Source organism: Pan paniscus, chromosome 5 (assembly GCF_029289425.2).
Source record: "Pan paniscus chromosome 5, NHGRI_mPanPan1-v2.0_pri, whole genome shotgun sequence".
Taxonomy (NCBI): Eukaryota; Metazoa; Chordata; class Mammalia; order Primates; family Hominidae; genus Pan; species Pan paniscus.
The window spans coordinates 155,910,864-155,931,125 of record NC_073254.2 but is presented as its reverse complement, the minus strand read 5'-3'; the positions used below and the strand labels follow the sequence as shown (position 1 = coordinate 155,931,125).

General features: G+C 36.6%; 1 protein-coding gene across 1 annotated transcript in view; it reads right to left on the bottom strand.

Moving 5' to 3' along the window:
- Nucleotides 1-20,262, bottom strand: part of PDE7B (phosphodiesterase 7B) — a 345,718-nt gene that overhangs the window by 235,241 nt on the left and 90,215 nt on the right. The window contains exon 2 of the mRNA XM_003827686.6: nucleotides 13,378-13,438. Within this exon, the coding sequence (XP_003827734.1) occupies nucleotides 13,378-13,438 (61 nt within the window). The remainder of the gene's footprint in view (nucleotides 1-13,377; nucleotides 13,439-20,262) is intronic.

Genomic DNA, 20,262 nt, shown 5'->3' with positions numbered 1-20,262 from the left:
TCAAACAGGCGACAGGTCAGGTTTAGCCCAAGAGCTGTGACTTGCTGACTTCTGTTCTATAGCAAAAGAAACAAATAAGAATGAACTACATCTATATGCAACAGCATGCATGAATCTCATAGACAGTGTTGAGTGAAAGAAGGCAGACTGGACAAAGAATATACTCTTTAATTTCATCTATATAAATTTCAAAATTAGGGAATGGTGATAGAATTCAGTGCATCAGAATGGAATCTTTGGGAGGTAATGTCTAGGAGGCGGTATAAGGGAAACTATCTGTTTTGATCCATGTGGTTTTGTACAGATACATTAACTTTGTAAAAATTCATTGAGCTGCACTTAAAAACTAGACATTTCTCAGAATTTAAGCTGTATTTCAATTAAAAAGTTAAAAACCCCACTTTAAATCAAAATAAACCAATAGCTAAATAAATGAATAGCAGGAGAATTAGAGGTGCCAGTAAGTATATAAACTACCATTTCAATTGTTGAGGCACATCAGGCTACTGGTAAATATAAGCTTACACATGTGTATGCACATTGTTGGTTCATACTTACTAATGTTAAATACAGTAATTGAAAATTTTCTCTCTTAAAGATGCTAACATTTGAAACTGATCTTCTAAGAAACTTTTCCATAGGAAAGTAAACAAAATAAACATGGCAGTCACATGTTTTGTTATTAGTCAAACACTTCTCCATTTTCAACGGTACAGTTGCTACAAGGGAAAAAATCCTTTATTTATTGTTATGTCCTAGAAATTTACACAAATTTGTACGGTCACATGTTGGAGACCTGTCCGTCAAAATTCTAGAATCCTAGGAAGTAGACCAGTCTGGGAGAAGAAGTTATCATCTACCTCTTACTTCAACTGCAACCTTTAAGTCCCATGAAAGCAATATTCGAAAGAACTAAGCCCCTTCAGATATTCAGAGATTTGCTTAAGACTCTGTTATGAAGGTCAAGGTGAGAGAATCACTTGAGCCCAGGAGTTAAAGACCAACCTGGGCAAGATGGTGAAACCCCATCTGTACAAAAAATTTAAAAATTAGCCAGGGTGGTGGTGCACACCTATAGTCCCAGGTACTTCAGAGGGTCAGGTGAAAGGATTGCTTAAGCCCAGGAATTCCAGGAGGCAGTGAGCTCTGATCACACCACTGCACTTCAGCCTGGGCAACAAACTGAGACTCTGCCTCCAAAAATGTAAACTTTTTTTTTTAAGAAAAGACTCTGTGATATTCCAAATGTCTGTTAAATTATACAAAACATGATCATAGTCATTCATATACTGTTACCCAGAGTCCTCTTGGCATTTCATTAGTCAACCATCTTGTAAACATGATTCATGAGGGAAGATTTTTCCTGACACAAAGAGTGAAATAGCAGACAAAATAAGGTACCTTTCCGTAGACTGCCTGGTGTAATTAATTATTAACAAACCCATTCTATAAACAATGCAGTAATTCAGGAATATGATGCTAATTTTTTTCCTCAGAAACAAGGAAAATGTATTTTTGAGTTCAATATATACTTCCAAGATGTTCAATTTCTTTTTTAAATACTTGATTTTCTAAAAGAAGAGAAAATATTAAAATGCCTTTTTCAGAAATTTACATTTCGACATAAATTTTAGAAAGCAGCTTGACATAGTAACTCTTTTCTTATATTTACTATTCATATTCCCAAACTCTCAGATTTGTAGTATATGATTATCATTGAAAAAATGAGGATGGTGCTATTCACCAACTTCATGGAATTCTATATCCTATTAGCATTTCTGGCACTATTTTCTTATATTTCAGAATGTCAGGTCCTTGTTTAGAATGATGTCTTCAATTTTTCTATTGTGTCACAAAGAACTAGAGCTCCCAGAATCCCAGAATTTAGGTAAAGCTAAAATGGCAATGTACAAGATTTCATGTTAACTATCTCCTTAAATTACAAGTCAGAAAATGTAAAAAATGTTGACTACAAATCAAATTAGGCTCATATGTGGTTGGGTACCTTGAAGTAGGCAAAAAAATTCTACACATTTGGTTTTCATTTGTAAATATCCTTAGATTTGCCTTTAAGGTTTTTATAGTAAGAAATAATCAGTAAGCTTGATAGTGTTCATGCTAGAGTCACAAAAACATGCATTATTCAGTAAGAGGGGAAAATGTTGGGTTTATGAAAACTGAGCTTTCTGTACCATCAGCTAGCTACTTCTTTAGAATGGATCTCCTGGTAAGAAAACAAAATATATTTTGGCAATTAGATATGAAAAAGAAATGCTACAGTTCAAAGATAGCAATTGATATAATGAGAACAAGTATTTATTTATTTACTTCAAAATTTGTTCCTGTGCATCCTTTGTAATACACGTAATTTGTCTCATTCTGAAAATTTCTATATTTTGTGAATATTTATAACTTATAAATATTAGAAAACCTCACATATTTATAGTTGCTAAGACAGGTGGTTTGAGATTGGCAGGTTGAGATCTCATAAACCTATATTAATAATTTGTTTAAAAAATATGAATTTACAATGAAATATAACTATAATCTATACTCCTTCCAATAGAAAGCCTAACATTGTTTTGGGGTCAAAATTAAAAATGACATTGTCTCTGGAACATTTTAAAAAGTACAGTTTGATGTATACAAAGATTCCTAGATGGACTCATCTTGAAAGCAAGAAGTTTTGAATCAAATTTAGAGAAGCGGAAAATGAACCAGAATTAGAGAGGATGAGGAAGAGGCAGTTTTCTTAACTCTTATTGAGACAGAGTCTTGCTCTGTCACCCAGGCTGGAGTGCAGTGGCGCGATCTAGGCTCACTGCAACCTCTGTCTCCTGGGCTCAAGTGATTTTCGTGTCTCAACCTCCTGAGTAGCTGGGATTACAGGCACATGCCACCACACCTGGCTAGTTTTTTGTATTTTAGTAGAGATGGGGTTTTGCCATGTTGGCCAGGCTGGTCTTGAACTCCTGAGCTCAGGGTATCCGCCCACCTCGGCCTCCCAAAGTGCTGGGATTATAGGCGTGAACCACTGTTCTGGCTGGAAGAGGCAGTTTTGATGTGATTGGACAGGGGTGGGCCCAGCTCAGGGGACATTTGTACTCCCAGAGCTCAAATGGCTTAGCACCTTTGGTCTCCTTCACAAAGTGGGAGGTGGATGTAGAGGCATCCCCTTTTAGGCCAAGACAGGTCAAAAAATAACCTTCTGGAGTCACCATGGGTGGTGGGAGAATGTTAGGGGTGAATATATAACCTTAGACATTTTGTCTACCTTCATCAGGAATTATTTTTTGTGTTTTCTTGGAATTCTAGGCCGACACTGGGTGCTAGAAAATTAAATCAGAGACCTATTACCCGGAATGTGCAGGCTCACTGGGGAAGTGGAGAAGCAACTTCACATGTACAATACCAGGGAGAGGGATTTGTGAATTGGGGTCAAGGCATCCCCTTGCAGATTACCTTGGCTGGCCATAGGGAAAAGACCGGGAAGCAGTTAAGGAGAATAAAGGGAAGGGTCTTTATGAGCATGGGACAGTTACTCTTTTGAAATGAGTGTTAAGAACACATAGTTTGTCTCTTCTGTATTTTTTAATTTTAAAGAATAGGCCTGGATATTTACAGTGTCCAATTCAGCTGGGTCCTCAAAACTGTTCCACATTTTTTAAAACACCTCTATTCAGTTTTTTTATATTTCTTGTAACATTAGTTTTGAATTAACCTAGTTCTGTATGCTTGCATTCACCTGCTCCTCTCCTTAAGCTCATCAGAACACCATATTTCCTTCTTAAAAAGAAGGGAAGCAATCAGATGGAAACTCTCCCAGCTCTGCCTGGCCGCACCCAGGCACACCTGTCTCCATCTCCATGCTTCCTCGCCCACGGGGACCATCTTCTCACAATCGCAGGTTTAAGGCTCACAACTACTCCATTTCTCTTCATAAAACTTCAGCCAGTTCTTCTCCTCTTTCCTCTCACCATCAAAACATTCTCAAATCCTTCCTATCCTAAGAAACCCTTCCTGACGGCAGACTTTGAGAGGTACTGTCATATCCCCCACCAGCCTTTCTGACTTTTCTTTTCGTTCCTTCCTTCCTTTCCTTCCTTCCTTCTGTCTTTCTTTCTTTTCTTCTTTCTTTCTTTCTTTTCTTCCTTTCTCTTTCTTTCCTTTCTCTCTTTCTCTTTCTGTCTTTCTTTTCTTTTCTTTTTGAGAGGGTCTTGCTCTGTCACCCAGACTGGAGTGTGCAGTGGTGCCATCATGGTTCACTGCAGCCTTGACCTCCTGGGCTCAATGCATCCTCCCACCTCAGCCTCCTGAGTAGCTGAGACTATAGGCACGTGCCATCACCTCAAGGCTAATTTTTGTATTTTTTGTAGAGATGGAGTCTTGCTATGTTTCCCAGGCTGGTTTTGAATTCTTGGGCTCAAGTGATCTGCCTGCCTTGGCCTCCCAAAGTGCTGAGATTACAGGCATGAGCCACTGCACCCAGCCCTCTCAGACCAATTTCTTGACAGAGGAGTGCCCTCAGCTCCCTGTGGCCTGGCTCCACACTACCCACCTCACCCCACCTTCTGCTGCTGATGCTCTTGCTGTTGTTACCTTCAGGTTGCTAAGTCCAAGCAACACTTTTTAGTCTTTATCTCATTTGACCTCTACAGTATTTTACATTTGTATTATGCCCCACCTTTTGAAACTCTCTCCTCTTGGCTAAGATGGCTAAGATACAATTCTCTCCTTTTCCTTTATCTTTCTGCCCACTCTATTTTAGTCTCCTACCTAGTTAGGGTTCCACAGGCTCCTTTTGAACCTGCCCAACCCTTTTGGGGATGCTTCTGGGCATTCCAAAGCACAACCTCATCTCACTCCTCACCTTTCCCTGGGTGATCTCATTTCTGTTACGTCGCCACCGCCACTGACTTGCAGAGCCCTCCTTCTGAGGTGTGCTGCAGTGGAAAGTTCCTTGGGCATCTCAAATTTACCGTGTCTAAAATTTAACTTCTCCCCACCCCATGCAAATTCAATTCTCTTGGACTCTTCTTTGCAGGACAGGGCAGTATCTCGATCTGTTTAATAACATTTCATACACTCAACCCATTGTAGAGGTCTATCACCCTCTTGAAAAGTTTCCTGTATTTTGCACCTTCTGTTCTCTCTGACACTGTCTCAATTCAGGTAGGACTCATCATTTCTCACCTGATAGACACCACTGTTCCCTAAACTAGTCTTTCTTCAGCGATATCCTCCTCCTGTGCATTCTCCACTCTAACAGATGATCTCCTAAAGTGTGTATCTCACCTTGTAGCTCCTCTGCTTAAACATCTTTCAATGGTTATTTGTCCTATTATAAGGCTCTTCATAATCTCTCCTGCCTTCCTGTCCACACTCCATTGTCTTATCTCATTCCTCTTATTCTATTTTCCAGGCATAAAGACTTTCTTACAGTTTTTAATTGGTCACATTAAGCTGCCGGTACCTGTTGCTCTTAGAAATACCAACAACACCTTTCCCAATGGGCTGTCCTCAGTGCAAGCTCCAGGGCTGTCTGGAGCTTCTCTTTGACACTCAGCTCCTTACCATGTCTTGCACAAGACCTTTCCTGATGCCACTCCACCCTTCCCCTTCCCCTTCCCGTAAGACCTGGGCTCTCCTGATTGTGGTTTATCATGCTATGTTGTCATTTTTTATGTGGTTGTCCCTGTGTCACTAGATTGGGAGCTTGCTGAGGATAGAATTTCAATATCTTTGCATCCCTACTCTGGCACACAATGTGTATCTATGAAGTGTTTGTTGATTGAACATGTTTTCTGAAGTGTAGCTTTGTGTAAGGCTGATAGGTCTCATTGAATTCCCTTTTTCTACCTTCAGACAGAAAATGAAGCTAATTCAATACAAGACTGACATTTCTATCACTTTTGGGCTTGACAACTTCAGTTCTGATAGTTTGGACTTCGCTCGTGTTGTTATTCTGCAGCTAGCTCTCATCTGAGCCCTGGCTTCCAGCTGCATTCAAAAATGAGGTGTTCTGTTGCTGTGGAAATGCTGCAACCTTCCACAGAAAGCAACCTTCAAGCTAGGAAACTTGTTTTTCTTACACAAAGCAATATTGACTTCCAAAATTTTAAAAGGCAGTAGGATAATGTAGAATGCCTTTTAAACCATAACCCTCAAGGTGAAAAAATTTTCTGTATATTCCCATAAACAGGAGAAGACAAAATAATGGGCCTCTTCCTGTATTCTCAGCACAATGCTCCATCTGCCCAAGAATATACTCTGTGGCAATAGGGATTCTACCTTGCTCATTATTATATCAACTTTCAGAGTACTCCTAGCAGAGGGTTGGGCATACAGCAGTGCTCAATGAATGCATGTTAATCTTCCTCTTAGGATAGTTCCTCATTGCCTATTTGAAGGGAACCACTTTTTCTTATCTTGTAACCTGGAGTAGTGTGCTTGGGAAGCCACCAGTTAGTTCATGTAGGAGCTGACCCATGGCCTTGGCTATGTTAGCAGAGAGTTTTAAATACTAGGCCAACCGATCTTTGACACACTCGAGAGATGCACTCCGGATGACTGCTGTTCTCACAAACACATCAGCATGTATCCATTCAGCAAATAGTGAGTTCCTCTTAGGGGCTGGGCAGCTAGATGTTCCAGATGCTGGATACTCAACAGTGAATGAAACGGAGTCCTTACTTCTGTGATAATCACATTCTGCGTGTATGGGTGTGTTGCAGGGCAAGGCTGGGAAACAGTGATGGACAAATAGAAAATATGTCCTTTAGTGATAAGTGCAATGAAAAGTGAAACAAGACAGGGCCTTGGGTGAGTGATGGGGAATGATGCTTCCACCATCCTCCCTTGGGAATATCCAGGTTCAATTTACCCTCTTTGGGCAGAGTAAGAAAATATCATTCAGCAATTTTGTTGTCTGAGCACGCATATAGAGAGAGTGAATTGATGAATCCAAGTGACAGCAATGAAGAGCTTTGAAAGTGTAAGTTAAAATTAATTCAAATTCCTGAGGCATTCTAACTTTAATAAATCAAAATCGAGCAACTTGAAAACTTCTGTCTTTCAACACAGACTTTACTTGTTAAGTCAAGTGCAAGCAAAATAATCTTTACAATAATATTTCTTTCATAACCTATGAGGATGTTCATTACTAAATTGCCAACATGCACTTGAAAATATCTATTCACTTGAACCAAATTGAGATCGTTTAATATTTAAAATCTGCAATACTGTCAGTTTGCTATAAAAATACTACTAATATAAAATGAAGTGCAAGGACTTAGAAAAAATTGAGTATTAATAAAAATAATACTTATATTTATAGTACTTCTAAAAGTTCGCTGAATGTTTTAATATTTATTGTCATGTAATCCTCAATAGCCGTAATAAGGTAGACAATAATATTGTTATTATTGCTTATTATTCAGTTTTAGAGAAGAGTAAACAGGTCTACAACCCCTAAATGACATGCCTCTGCTCACACAGTTATTAGCTGGTACCAGGTCTTTCAATGCCCTGTTCTTTCTACCAACACCACAGTGGCCTACTTTGATACCAAATCTTATTTTGCCTTAAAACAGATTGTGTATTATTTTTTTAAGAAACAGTATATAGGTCTCATAAGTGTCCACATGCAAAAACCAAAAGCTGAAGCAAGTGATAAGAGCAAAATATAGATATAAAATAACTCCCAACTTTATTAGCTGACAAAGTTCCAAAAAAGCGAAAAACATCATTTTTCTCTACTGTCACAGATGAAAATATTATCTTGTTGCTTAATAAAATACTATAATATTTGATATCAAGAGGAAAAATAGAATTAACATGTTTTTAAAAAAAATCAAACCAGAATTCAGGTCGTCAGATACGCATTGGGTTAAATATGCATTGGTTTAAAATTCTTTAATTTCACAAGTAGCTGATGAATGGCTGTACTTAATACTACCCAGTACCTAGGAGCTTATAGAGTATTCTCTGATATGCTATAACTAAATCGAAAAGACTCTCTAACTAAATAAAAGAGACCAGAACTCTCTTTTATCTGGTACTTCTGTCCTTTTTAGGGCCAATGATGACAGTAAAGCTCTCTATAATCAGGTCTCAAGTTTCTTTTCAATTTATTCTTTCATCTACCTCGTGGCCTGAAACACTGCCCCAGAAACACTCCCCAGTTTATCTCTGAGCTTTTGAGAGTGGTCTTGCATCGATCTAGAGTGCTGCCACGTTCTCAACTTTCATATCTAAATAGATGAGTCTTCACATCCCTGCTATATGCACTCTATCCATGTTTTGAAGTCCAGTGTAGTTTATCTTTATTTCTTCTGTAGCCTTTATCAGTCGAGTTGGTGTTGCATACATTGGGCTTCAGGACCTGAATCTCTTGCTGAACAATAAACCCTCTAAGGGCAGACTCTATGCCCCACTGGTCTTTGGATTCTCAACGCTAAGCACACGACCTTGTAGGTGCTTGATGCACACCCGATTAATTAAAATTAGATGAAGGTCTCGTTCTACCCTGGAGGCACCATGCAATTTTGAAGAATATATTTAATATTTTAAAAATTGTCCTTATATTAATATATTTTAGCTTTTTGATTGCTTTTCTAAACACCATTGGTATCATCAGTAATTATTTTTATTAGCTTATTTATATTTGCTTATTATCAATTTTTACATTTTTAATTATTTATCATTTATGCATCAACTTATTGATGCATACACAATATTTAGGGCAGACATCATAACAGGCTTCTCCTCATAGAACATCTCATTCTCTCACCAGAAAAACCCCTGGGCTAGGAAGGACAGATGTTTTTATTTCCACTTTGCAGGAAAACTATGAATTGAATCCTAGAGAGATGAAGCAACTTCTATGAGTACACAGTTAATTTTTTCAGAGCTAGTGCTACAAAGCAAGTCCCTCTATGCCTATGTTGAGTGTTAATAAAATATTGATTTTCTGGTGTTCTGTTGTTCTGAAGATTAGCAATCATTTAAATCATTTATAACAATTTTCACCCAAAAAACTGACTAATATGAATACTCCCTTCTAAGTTATGGCAGGTAAGAAAGTGCTTATTGTACATTCTAATAGTCATGATACTCATCAGCATGAAAGAAATCATACATGAGACAAAAACAGGGCCAATGAAAAAAATTTCAAATTAAAAAAAATTAAACCTTGATAAAGAGGATGGAGAAATTGAGCCAACAAAATATCATAAATTAAAAATTAAGGCTTATAATTTGAAAAAATCCCATTCTAATAATAAGAAAAAGAGGAGATACAAAGAAGCACTAAATCTGATCAGCAATTTCTTCTTGAAAGTTTCTTTTCTCATGATTTATCGTTTCACAGAGCAAGGTTCACAAATGAACTGAGAAGTGAACCAACATTGATCATTTTACATAATTTCTTTAAATATTCTGGGCTCTTTTTGCCCAACCGTTTTCATTATGCTTTTGAAAAGTAAACTCTGTTTTGTAACTTGCCATACTTCATGCATTGATTATACAATGAGAGATAATGTCTCTTCCACTTCCTCTTTCTTTTAGTATCTGTTCATGAGACCTGAAGAAGGTAAAAGTCTTGCTATACAGTTGTATATCCATTGATATAATTATATAAACTTCTGAGGCCAATTTGAACTTGAGTGAAATCTTATGGCTAAATTTATAAAAAGGAAGGTGGAGAGGGAAGGACAGGGAGGCAGAAGCTCTACACACATTTCCCTAAGCCTGAAGGAAAAAAGAAAGCAACATATATTACAATTTGGTGTTTAACTTGATCATCCACATTTGCTCTCTCTGAACAATTGTAAGGAATAAATAGTTAACACTCCGTGTAGTCAGCTCTGCAGTACACCTGTATTTACCTTCAATCCAACATGAGCTATTCTCCTGAAGCCAGAAATAATTCCCTGCAAGACTCATACATGACAGTAGTTTGGTTCCATTTAAAGCTGCTTTGAATCCGGCGCACCAGAGTAACTCAAGGTGAATTTTACACTTATGTCTCATTTAACGGAATGAGTCAGAAGTGTGATTTTCCATAAGAATGGCATATTCATGGAAGTCGTGAGGTAGACAACACAAAGCATAAAAACAGTACTTTTCAGAATGATCTGGGGACTCGCCAATGGAAGAGAAGGAAATGCAAATGGAGTCCCTGGCTAGTGACCCTTCTCCAGATTCCACCCCAACTGTGCTGAAACCAGCACACAGCTAGGATCCAGCAGGCACCCAAACCTGGAGTGTGAGTGGGTAGAGAGGGAGGTTTCCAGGGGAGTGAGCCAAGGGCTTGACCAGTTAAAGATGAGGATGTCTCAGGTTGGCCCCCATCAGGGATCTGAATATTGAGGTGGCCCCATATATTTGGTTTTCTCATTTAGAAATTTTGATTTATTCATAAAATGTTATAAAATTACCTACAAAAATAAAAACTACACTTATGGTTGGCAGTGCTTATAAAACACAATAGTCCTTTACAATATCAGAGACTCCTTATACTTTCTTGTGTGAGATGTAAAGTTTTCTCCAAAAACGCTTTAGGAAATCATAAGAACATTATCTGAGATTCCTTTTGAAGATAGCAACAAACTAATTAATACCTTAGACAGTGGTGAAGAGGTGCTTTTTGTGTTAATAAAGATATTCTTTCTTGAAGAAATACAAGATGTGGTCTCAGTTTTAGGGACTTACGTGCTCATAACTTGATTTCTCTTGTTTATTTTAAGTGAATAAACCATTAAACTTTACTTCTTTCTTTTATCATCTAGGATCATTTTGCTGTGAAGTGGCAGTCCTTGGGCTTCAGGTGGATGTATGTTAATGGTGGGGTTGATCCATGTGTATTGATATCCATAATGATTTTATTTTGGTATTCTTCCATCTAAGATTTCAAAGGACTTCATAAGTGTCTGAATTAAAAGTTGCGGCAATTCTCTTAAAAAATCTAAGCCTTCTTAAATATAAGCTCCTCAAGGGCACAATTTTCACTAAGTGAGCAACACATACTCACTAAGCATAATATTATCTTTGAACAGTCATTAATTATTTACTGTCTATCTTAAAGGTAAAATGTATACTTGTTATTCCTATGGGTCCTGAAACTAATAAAAACTTCCATTCTCACAGTTCCTTTTATTATTTAGTTCTGTATTATGAAAAAAAGGGAAATCTAACAAACTAATGAAATCTACAAGGTTAATAACCAGTAGCAGCTTAATTAAAACCCTTCTATTGCCAGAGATATCTATATTTTGAAAGATAGGGCTTCTCTTAATTTACTTAGAATAAATGATCTAATTATGTAAGGTGTTTGGGATGGATTTCACCTGCCACATATTAAGTGCTCAATTAACTGTAATTATTATGACAGTGGTAGCAACATAAAACTGATTTATATAAATGCATTTCTAATTTTAGAATTTTTTTGCAATATGGCAGATTCATTAGAGACATATTTGGCGGTCAGGATTGTTTTCTGGCAGCTATATAAACCATACCATATAATCTAGAAGAGATGGAAAGATAATTGATCTTACTTTAAGTGAATTCAAATCTATAGGCAGTAGTAGAAAGTCTCTTGCTGTTCTCCTAGCTATAAACTAATCAAGCAACTTACGTGGAAGACAGGACACAGAAACATTCAGTCAAAATAGATGATGCATTCATGTGCTTAAAATTATCATGAGTTAAACATTGATTCAAGTTACTAGACCAGGTGAAAGCTACAATCAAATAATATTTCAGTGGTAGTAAGGTACCTGCAGTATTCAACCATTTCCCTCAATTTCCTTATTTATAAAATGAAGATAACAATAGCACCAACCTCATCTTGTTATTGTGGAAAATTAAATGAGTTAATTGTTGAATAGATTATTTGATGTGATGGTAAAACAGTTTCCCAAATCCAAAATTGGGACACATGGCTTAACAAAGGATTTTTTTTTCTGCTTCCATCTGTACCTGTTTTGTCTGTCTGTCTGTTTGTCTGTCTGTCTATCTATCTATCTATCTATCTATCTATCTATCTATCTATCTAGTACCTGAAATATTAGAACTTTGGAGACATTTTCATTTCACACTTTCAAGGGGAAGGAATATTGGATATTTGAAATGGGTGTATGGATGCAATGCTATATTCTTCGTTCATGTGCTTCTAGTAAAACGTTCATTTTTCAATGAATGTATTACTATATAGCCACCATCTTAATTAAAATAAAAACATAGAACTGCAAAGAGAGATTTAAAAATTAGTAAAGAATTTAAGAAAGATTAGAAGGCTAGAAAAATATGATGTCTGGTTTTTGTTTGTTTCTTAAGTCGTGTACCACCTTTGATTATTTGTTACATGATTATTTTGAATTATAAATTACCAAGATCTTTGCCTGCCTCTATTTAACTTGCTGTCTGCTTTTCACCAATAATCTAGACTGTCAATATATGAAGTGGGCAGAGTAACTAGAAAATGCTAAAATGAATAATTTTTTTCTTTGCTTATTAATATAGTTCAAGGTTAGAATCTACAAAGGTAAAAATTTGGTGAAAATAAAATTTAGAAATTATTTGTATTTATCCATGCTACTGTTTACTTCTATTACTACAATGAATTGCAACTTTATTGGACATAGTTTAGTGGCTTAAATAAGATCTAAACACTAGACCTAAAATTTTACTGTTTAGAAACTTTCATATCATGATTTGGACCATTTCTCACTTTGAGGTTAAGTGCATCACTTATATTCTCTATAATTGTTTCTAACCTATAAAATGAGGAAAATAATACCAACTTCATTACCTAACAGTATATATTAAAAGAGTTTGTCAAAGGCATTGATGATATATCATCCTACAAGAACAAATGATTATTCATTACAAAGTTGTTATTTTGTTACAAATGCTGTGTCGATAATAGTTGTGCTGACTTCAGATTACAGTAGTTCAAATATACATTTCTTCCAGAAATTCTAAGTGAGGGTTTTGTACTGTGATGTAAGGACTTAATAATTTACTTGTCTATCTTATCATCCATCTTTGGTTTAGGAATTACAACGTGGTTCTTACCTTTTCATCATAGCTGCCTGAATACAAACCACCTAATTCTATGTTATGCTGATGATCCAAGAAAATTTTTGAAAGACTCAGAAGCATGGTCCTTGACTGGCTGACAATTAAGAAAATCAGAACCTTTTCTCATCATCAAGTGTTACACATATAAATGTGTTATAGCTGTCTGTATAACCATAAAAGAACCTATCAGCCTCTTCAAAACAGAATGAGAGACAGCCAAAAAGGCAACAGAATGATAACTCCACATGACATCAACATGCTTAATATATTTAAAATGAGAAGCCTTCTTACCCAGCATGCAAACACATTTGGCATTCTGATCGGGGTTCTCAAACAAGATTTCGCCACACCTCTGAAATAGAAAGATAGCCACGGTTATTTTAAGATTTCATATCAAGATTCCCAAGACAATATATCCATGTGACCTGACATTACCATAACATTATTCTACTTTTGTTTTCATTGGTTACCTGAGTCTAGGGACTTATGTCATGAGCAGAGACATGCCTGGTAGTAAAATATTTGAGAGATAAGTTGAATAGATTGTTTCTGCATGCCTTATGCCCCTGCATAGGGCAGATTCTATGTGCTCCCATGTGAAGTCACGGCTAGAGATGCATTTGGTTTGAAACAGTTTCTATTTCAGTGGAAGATATGCAATCTATTAGGCCCAATAATCTGCGGCTAATTATTCTCAAAATTGGTCCTTATTCATCTCCCATATTATTCTACACTACCCACTCTGCAAAGCACAGATACTATCAAACATAAAGCTAGGTGGCCTATACTTTATCTCTCTGAACTTGGAAGGAAAAACAAGTAGATAAATAATGAAAAACTGGCATTCCTAATGCTTTTCCTGAACTCACAGACTCACGGAAATATCAACTTTCTTATCTATATCTTAGTTTTAACTTGCTTGTTAAAACTTTTGTGCAAGGCAAATTCCTGCAGAGATACAATCAGTTATTTAAGAACAGGCCACAGTTGTATGATGAGTATACTGACAAAGCATTAGTACTTGAATATATACATAAATCTTTCAAATCAGTGAGAACATAACAAATCTAATAGAAAAATGGATAAAGTACATGAGCAAGCAATTCATAGACGAGGAAAAATCTGAATGGTCAATAAACATAGAAAACATATTTAACCATAGCTGTGATCAGAAGCAAGCAAATTAAAGATAAAATGAGGTTTATTTTCAACTCATCAATTTCACAAAATTTAGAAGTCTGGCAATAACAAGTGTTTTCAAGACTGTAGAGAAATGGATAGTCTCACACATTGCGGGATGGAATATAAAATGATACAATTGCTTTAGAAAATTATTTGCAAAATCCAGCAAAGATGAAATGTTCATACCCTATGACATAGCAAGTTGTCTTCTAGATTTATAAGTAGAGAAATTTCATATACAACTTTAATGTCTTGGTACAAAACAGACAAATAAGTATTATTCATAAGTGGAATACTACACAACAGTTAAAATGAATTAGAGCTACATATACTGTAAAACATATATATATAATATGTATATATGAAATATATAATATTAAAAATCTGGAATATTCAAATAATATAAAATATATAATATGCCAATTATATAAGGCATATATAATGTTTAAAACATAAAAGTATAATGTTAAGCCAAAAACAATTGTCCATATTTTATGAAGTTGAAAATATCTGAAAATAGTACATATTATTTATGGATACATTAATTTATAGAAAAAGCAAAAAACATGCAATGAATAATGAAGCATCAAATTTAGGGTAGGGGGAGGAAATGCTGAGAAATGAAATGTTGGAGGGCACACTGGGGCTATCAATTTTTTCTATAATGGTGTGTCCCTTAAATTATTCTCTGAATGTTTTCCTTCATTTCAAACATTTTGAAATAAGAATTGTCCTCATATTCACAACTCTGAATATAAAAATGGCCCTTTGTACAATACATCTCTGCACCTGTCTTCCTTGAGAGGCCATTTGGTAGCAGACTGGACTGTCTTCATCAATAACTTGTTCTCACTACATATTTCCTTTGCCCTTAAGGAGACCGAAGATGAGCTACATTCACTCATTTTCCTCTTTCTTTTACAGTTCACAACTTGGTTAATTCCATTCCCATCAATCTTTGTTGTATCTATACATTATATAAGACAAAGTAATTTAGGGGGAAAAAATTCCTGGATGTGAGAATTCATGTTCTTCACATCTGATTATGACATCCTCTGGTACAAAGAGGGGCAAGTTGAGAGGAGAAAGGATGATGCTGTTACATTCAAATCAATCCATTTTTTTTAAGATGGCCTACATTATATGGAGGAGATGGACAGTTGGTTCAGTGATGTGAAAAGAAAGAAAGCTGCTTTTGTGAGTCAAGAGGCTGGACCGTGGAGGAAGGAGGTTGGATACAGCTTAAGGTTGCAAAAGAGCATTGAGTTCTCAATGGAGATCCTAGATCTTGAGCTTTCTTCCCAGCTACTCTGCTCACCTCGTGTCATATTTATCATTTCACCTAATCTCGTCATGCTTCATTTCTTCATAAGTAACATGGGGATGCCAATGTATGCCACCAAGTCAGGTCAGAGAAGCAAATGTGAGGATTAACGACCCATGGAGTCTGATCATACTATTTGTTCCTATTTTGTTGTTTTGGAAGACATTAAACCTTTTCAAATTACTAGGATGCATTTTCTGCATTACCTGTATTTTAAAGTGATATTTTTTGACCTGAAAGTATTAATATTTTTAAATGAAGGATCAGAGGTTTCCTAAACGTTCTAAACTTCTAGGCAAAACAAAGTGCTAGGAAGCTCTATCAATTCACATTCTGAGTCCTACAAGGAAATAACTCCAGGACCCTAGGGTCCTCCCCTGCCATTTGCTATGGAAAAAGTCCAGACATGTGTTGTGAAGGAAGAGCTTTTCTACTTTCCTTGCAGGGCCTCTAGGGGCAGGGGTTGATGGGTTGAGGTTGCATAACTTCTCTTTGCTATCATAGCCCAAGGGCAGCCTTATATGTGCCACTCAACAGGCACACTGGTGTGAATAGGGGCACAGGAGCTGGGGTCTTGCTCTCTTTCTTGGCCATAAACAAATTCAGGAGGAGTTTTTGAAACTCCTGTGAAGCATGCATTCCTTAACAGTCATGGCCTGCCTGGGTTCACTGGCTAGACAAGCTCATCACCAAATAGCAAGAACAGGTGTGGTGGCCCTTCCAATGACAATGAGGTGGTCCTCTTCCTTGTCTTCACCTCCCTGGAGGTCTGGGAAATTGCTGAGGCACCTTTAACTAGCTCTTTAATTGCCCTGTTTTGTAAAGTTACCCGATGATGGTAACAGATTTGAAAGCAATACCTGAGGGAATCTGATTGTTCTCAGGGCTTGAAAAAAACCAGTTTCTTTCTAGTGCTTTTTCCTATTGATGCCAGTGTTTATCCAGCCTTCACTGCCAGGCTCCTGCTTGCTGTGCAACCCAGGGCAATGACCCAGTTTACGAGATTAACTGGGCTAAGCCACAGGGTCTACGTTTCAGAAAACTGCAGGATCTGTCCTGGGGGAACGTCTTGTGCCCTGCTGGGTTATCGGGTGCTGCAACCCTCCTCCTTCTATGCTCTAGTCAAGCTTGCTGGGAGTCCCCATGCAAGCACCCTGCGGCCAGGTGACCCTGACTTTGTACCTGGTGCTGCTCACCAGGATTCTGCCTAATTCTCAGGATCCAATCTTTCCTTAGGGATTCTATCTTTGTCTTGTCTTCTGTGCCTGAAATATTGAGACCAACTTGCCTTGTTTGTGCCCATCTCTCCCAGCCAACACTGCCTTCAGATAATAGGGCATAGTTATTGAAGAACTCATCCAAGGGGCTGGATCTCTGCTAGCAACAGAGGGATCCTGCTGGCACATGATCTCCTTCCATAGCACAGAGGATATGAATTCATGTGTGTAATGTCCATTGTTGCCCTCAGAGACCATAAAGAGTCAAACTATGTTCATTGTTAGTGTTCCTAACATGCCTCATTATTGTAATCCTGCTGCCTTGTTCATACCAGGGCCTTCATAAATCTTTGTGGATTAGGTAGACTAAATATTTGTGGACTTGCTAACATTTGCGCCCACATAATGGGCTAAGCCTTGTACTAAGTGCTGTGCCTCTACTTTTCACACTCTCATTGTACTCTTTTAGCAGAGTAGAAAATTGAGGCACAGGCAGTACCACTCACTATGGAATACTCTTCTCCAATGATGGATAGAATAAATGTTGACAGCTTACTGGATGTTTGACTGAGATATATGGATTCTCAAATATTGGCTACTTTTGACCCGCTCATTGCCTTGGCCAAATAGACTATCTTTACTTTTATCCCCTTCTCTCACCCACTAACCACTGGCTGTTTGCAAGAATTGCCATCTAGTAGAGCACAGGCTTTGGATCAGACTGATCAAAATTCAAATCCTGTCGCTGCCTCTTCTTATCACTGTACTATCATGGGCATTTAGTTTTGCAAATCTGCCTTCTTATCTGTAAAACAGGGTAATATAATCTACATCACGGTATCATTGGAAGCTTAGTTTTTACTTCATTATGCACAAGAATGTACTGATTTAAATTATTGTCGATAAGATTGTAAAACAAAAATAAAAATTAACAAATTTAACTGATCCAGTAAAATTCTATTTTAATTCCCATATTAGTTTTTAGGATTGAAAATGAAGAAATTCTTCTAATTTTAAAAGTCACAATATTTCACAAGTTGGTTGCTAATTTTTATTTATTAAGAATTTTCCACATTAAATCTAAAATTGGACTTTTATTCAGGAAGGGAAAGATGAATGCTATAAAATATTGCATCTATTATTCACAATAGCCAAGGCATGGGGCCAACTAAGTGTTCATCAACAGTTGAATGGCTAAAGAAAATGTGATTGATATATATATACACACACACACAAAATGGAATATTATTAACTCTTGAAAAAAGAAGGAAATCCTGTCATTTGTGATAAGATGGATGAATCTGGAGGACATTATGTTAAATGAAATAAGCCAGGTACAGAAAGACAAATACTGTATGATCTCACTTCTATGTTGAATTCAAAAAAATTGAATTTGTAGAAGCAGAGGGCAGAATAATAGTTACCAGGAGCTTGGGATGTTGTGAGGTTAGAGGGTGAAATTGAAGAAATATTGGTAAAATATTACAAAATTTTACATAGGAGGGATAAGTTCAGGAAATCTATTGTACAACACGGCAACTATAGTAATAACAATGTATTGTATATTTGCAAATTGCTAAGAGAGTAGATTTTAGGTATTCTCACCACAAAACATTAAGTATGTGAGGTAAGGCATATGTTGATTAGCTTGATTTAGCCATTCCACAATGTACACATATCTCAAAGCATCATGTTGTACACAATAGATATATATAATTTTAATTTGCCACTTAAACATAATAAAAATTACTGCACCTATCCTTACATTAAGACAATTTTTAAATTAAAATAATATAATTTCCATGAACTAAATAATATGTTCTAGCAAAATGTGCACAAAATATATTTCTCTTAAGTAAACTGAATTTTATCATCACTTTCACCATACATTTAGTTATAAAAAAATTGATGTTAGGAGTCATTTTTTAAATCACCCTTAAGTATTAAATGAACCTCTTTTCCTTAAAGAAAAATTATATCCAATTGATAATATTAAAATACTGATAATAGTCCCACATCACATTCAACAGGAGTTATTAAAAACAGTGAAAAGCTCATGTTTTTGTTCTCATTGTTCAATCGACAGCACTTCCAGCTTTCTTAAACCAGTTAATGTTTTTTCTGCTTCAGATAAGCTTTCATATATCTCTTTATTTTTCTGAGTAGTTACTATAACTTGAATTTATTATTCTCTCAGCAGACCTCCAGCAACTAATCTTTTTAGAGAATGTGTCTTGATATCTTCAGAACAGTGGAAACATTAGCAAACAAATAAAACCAAAGACAGAAATCCTTGATGCTTGGAGGTTTGCCTGAGTGTCAGCTGAGAAGATAACAGTTTTCTGCAAGTAGGTAGTGTTAAATGTTATCAGAAAGAAATTAATAGGCTATGGTTATTATTTTCTTCTCACATTTATAATTGTTTTTTAGCAGAAAGCAATTTAATAAAGGGAATTAGATGTTTATGAAATTATTGGAGGATTAGGCTATATAGGCTAGACCTCCAGAAATGACACTCAAAACAACACTGTGAAATTGACTCACCAAGCTGGGAGTTTACTAGGCCAGTGGGCCACAATTGGGAAAGTGGAAAACTAGGAAGCATCACTGAGTTGTTGACTTCAAGAACACAGCACTGTGGCAGTGATCCAGGGTTTAGAAATTTATTGGTGCAATTACCTCTTGATACCCATGAAGCTGGGAACTAAACACTGAATGCTATTGCAGAAATGCAGAAAAACTCACCCACTCCATGACTGTGCTAGATAGCATGTTAAAACAAAATAAACCAGAACAAAAAGAACCCCTGACATATGACTAGAGTCATTTTTTGGGGAAAAAAAAAATCAAACCTAAGCTTCTTGAGCTGAAAAAGTGTTAACCATGGTCAGTCTCTGGGGAAGTTTTTGAAGTTTAGTGGAAAGTAAAGTACATCTTGTCTGTCCCAAGAGTGGCAAAGGGAATCTGGAGTAGGCATAGCTTAAGCACAGGCTGCTTTCACCCCCACCCTCACTTCCTTTCTATTTACTTCGATTCTGCAAGTTTGCCATATAATACATGAATTTCCCAAATGAGGTTTTAGGTAAACAAGGCAAACGCCTGTATGCTGATATATCTTTTGGGATTGCATCTATTTTATTTGCTTACCACTGAATCCCTAAATGTCTAGGACAATGATTAATGCATAATGGGCACTCCCAATGTTAATTAAATTAATGAATGAATAATTCCTTACCGTAATTCTGTGGGCTATTCTGAAGTTTTCTGGGGTAGCATGAGAAGAGATTATTTTTCCAGGACATTTCTGCATACACACCAGTAAGCACTGCCACAGATGCAGCTGCATGATGTGCAGCTACAATGGGCTGATGAAGGGCGAAACCTGACATTGAGATGACATTTCCAAACATCTGGGTCACTTCTCATCTCACACTTTTCCCCAACGAAGAACTG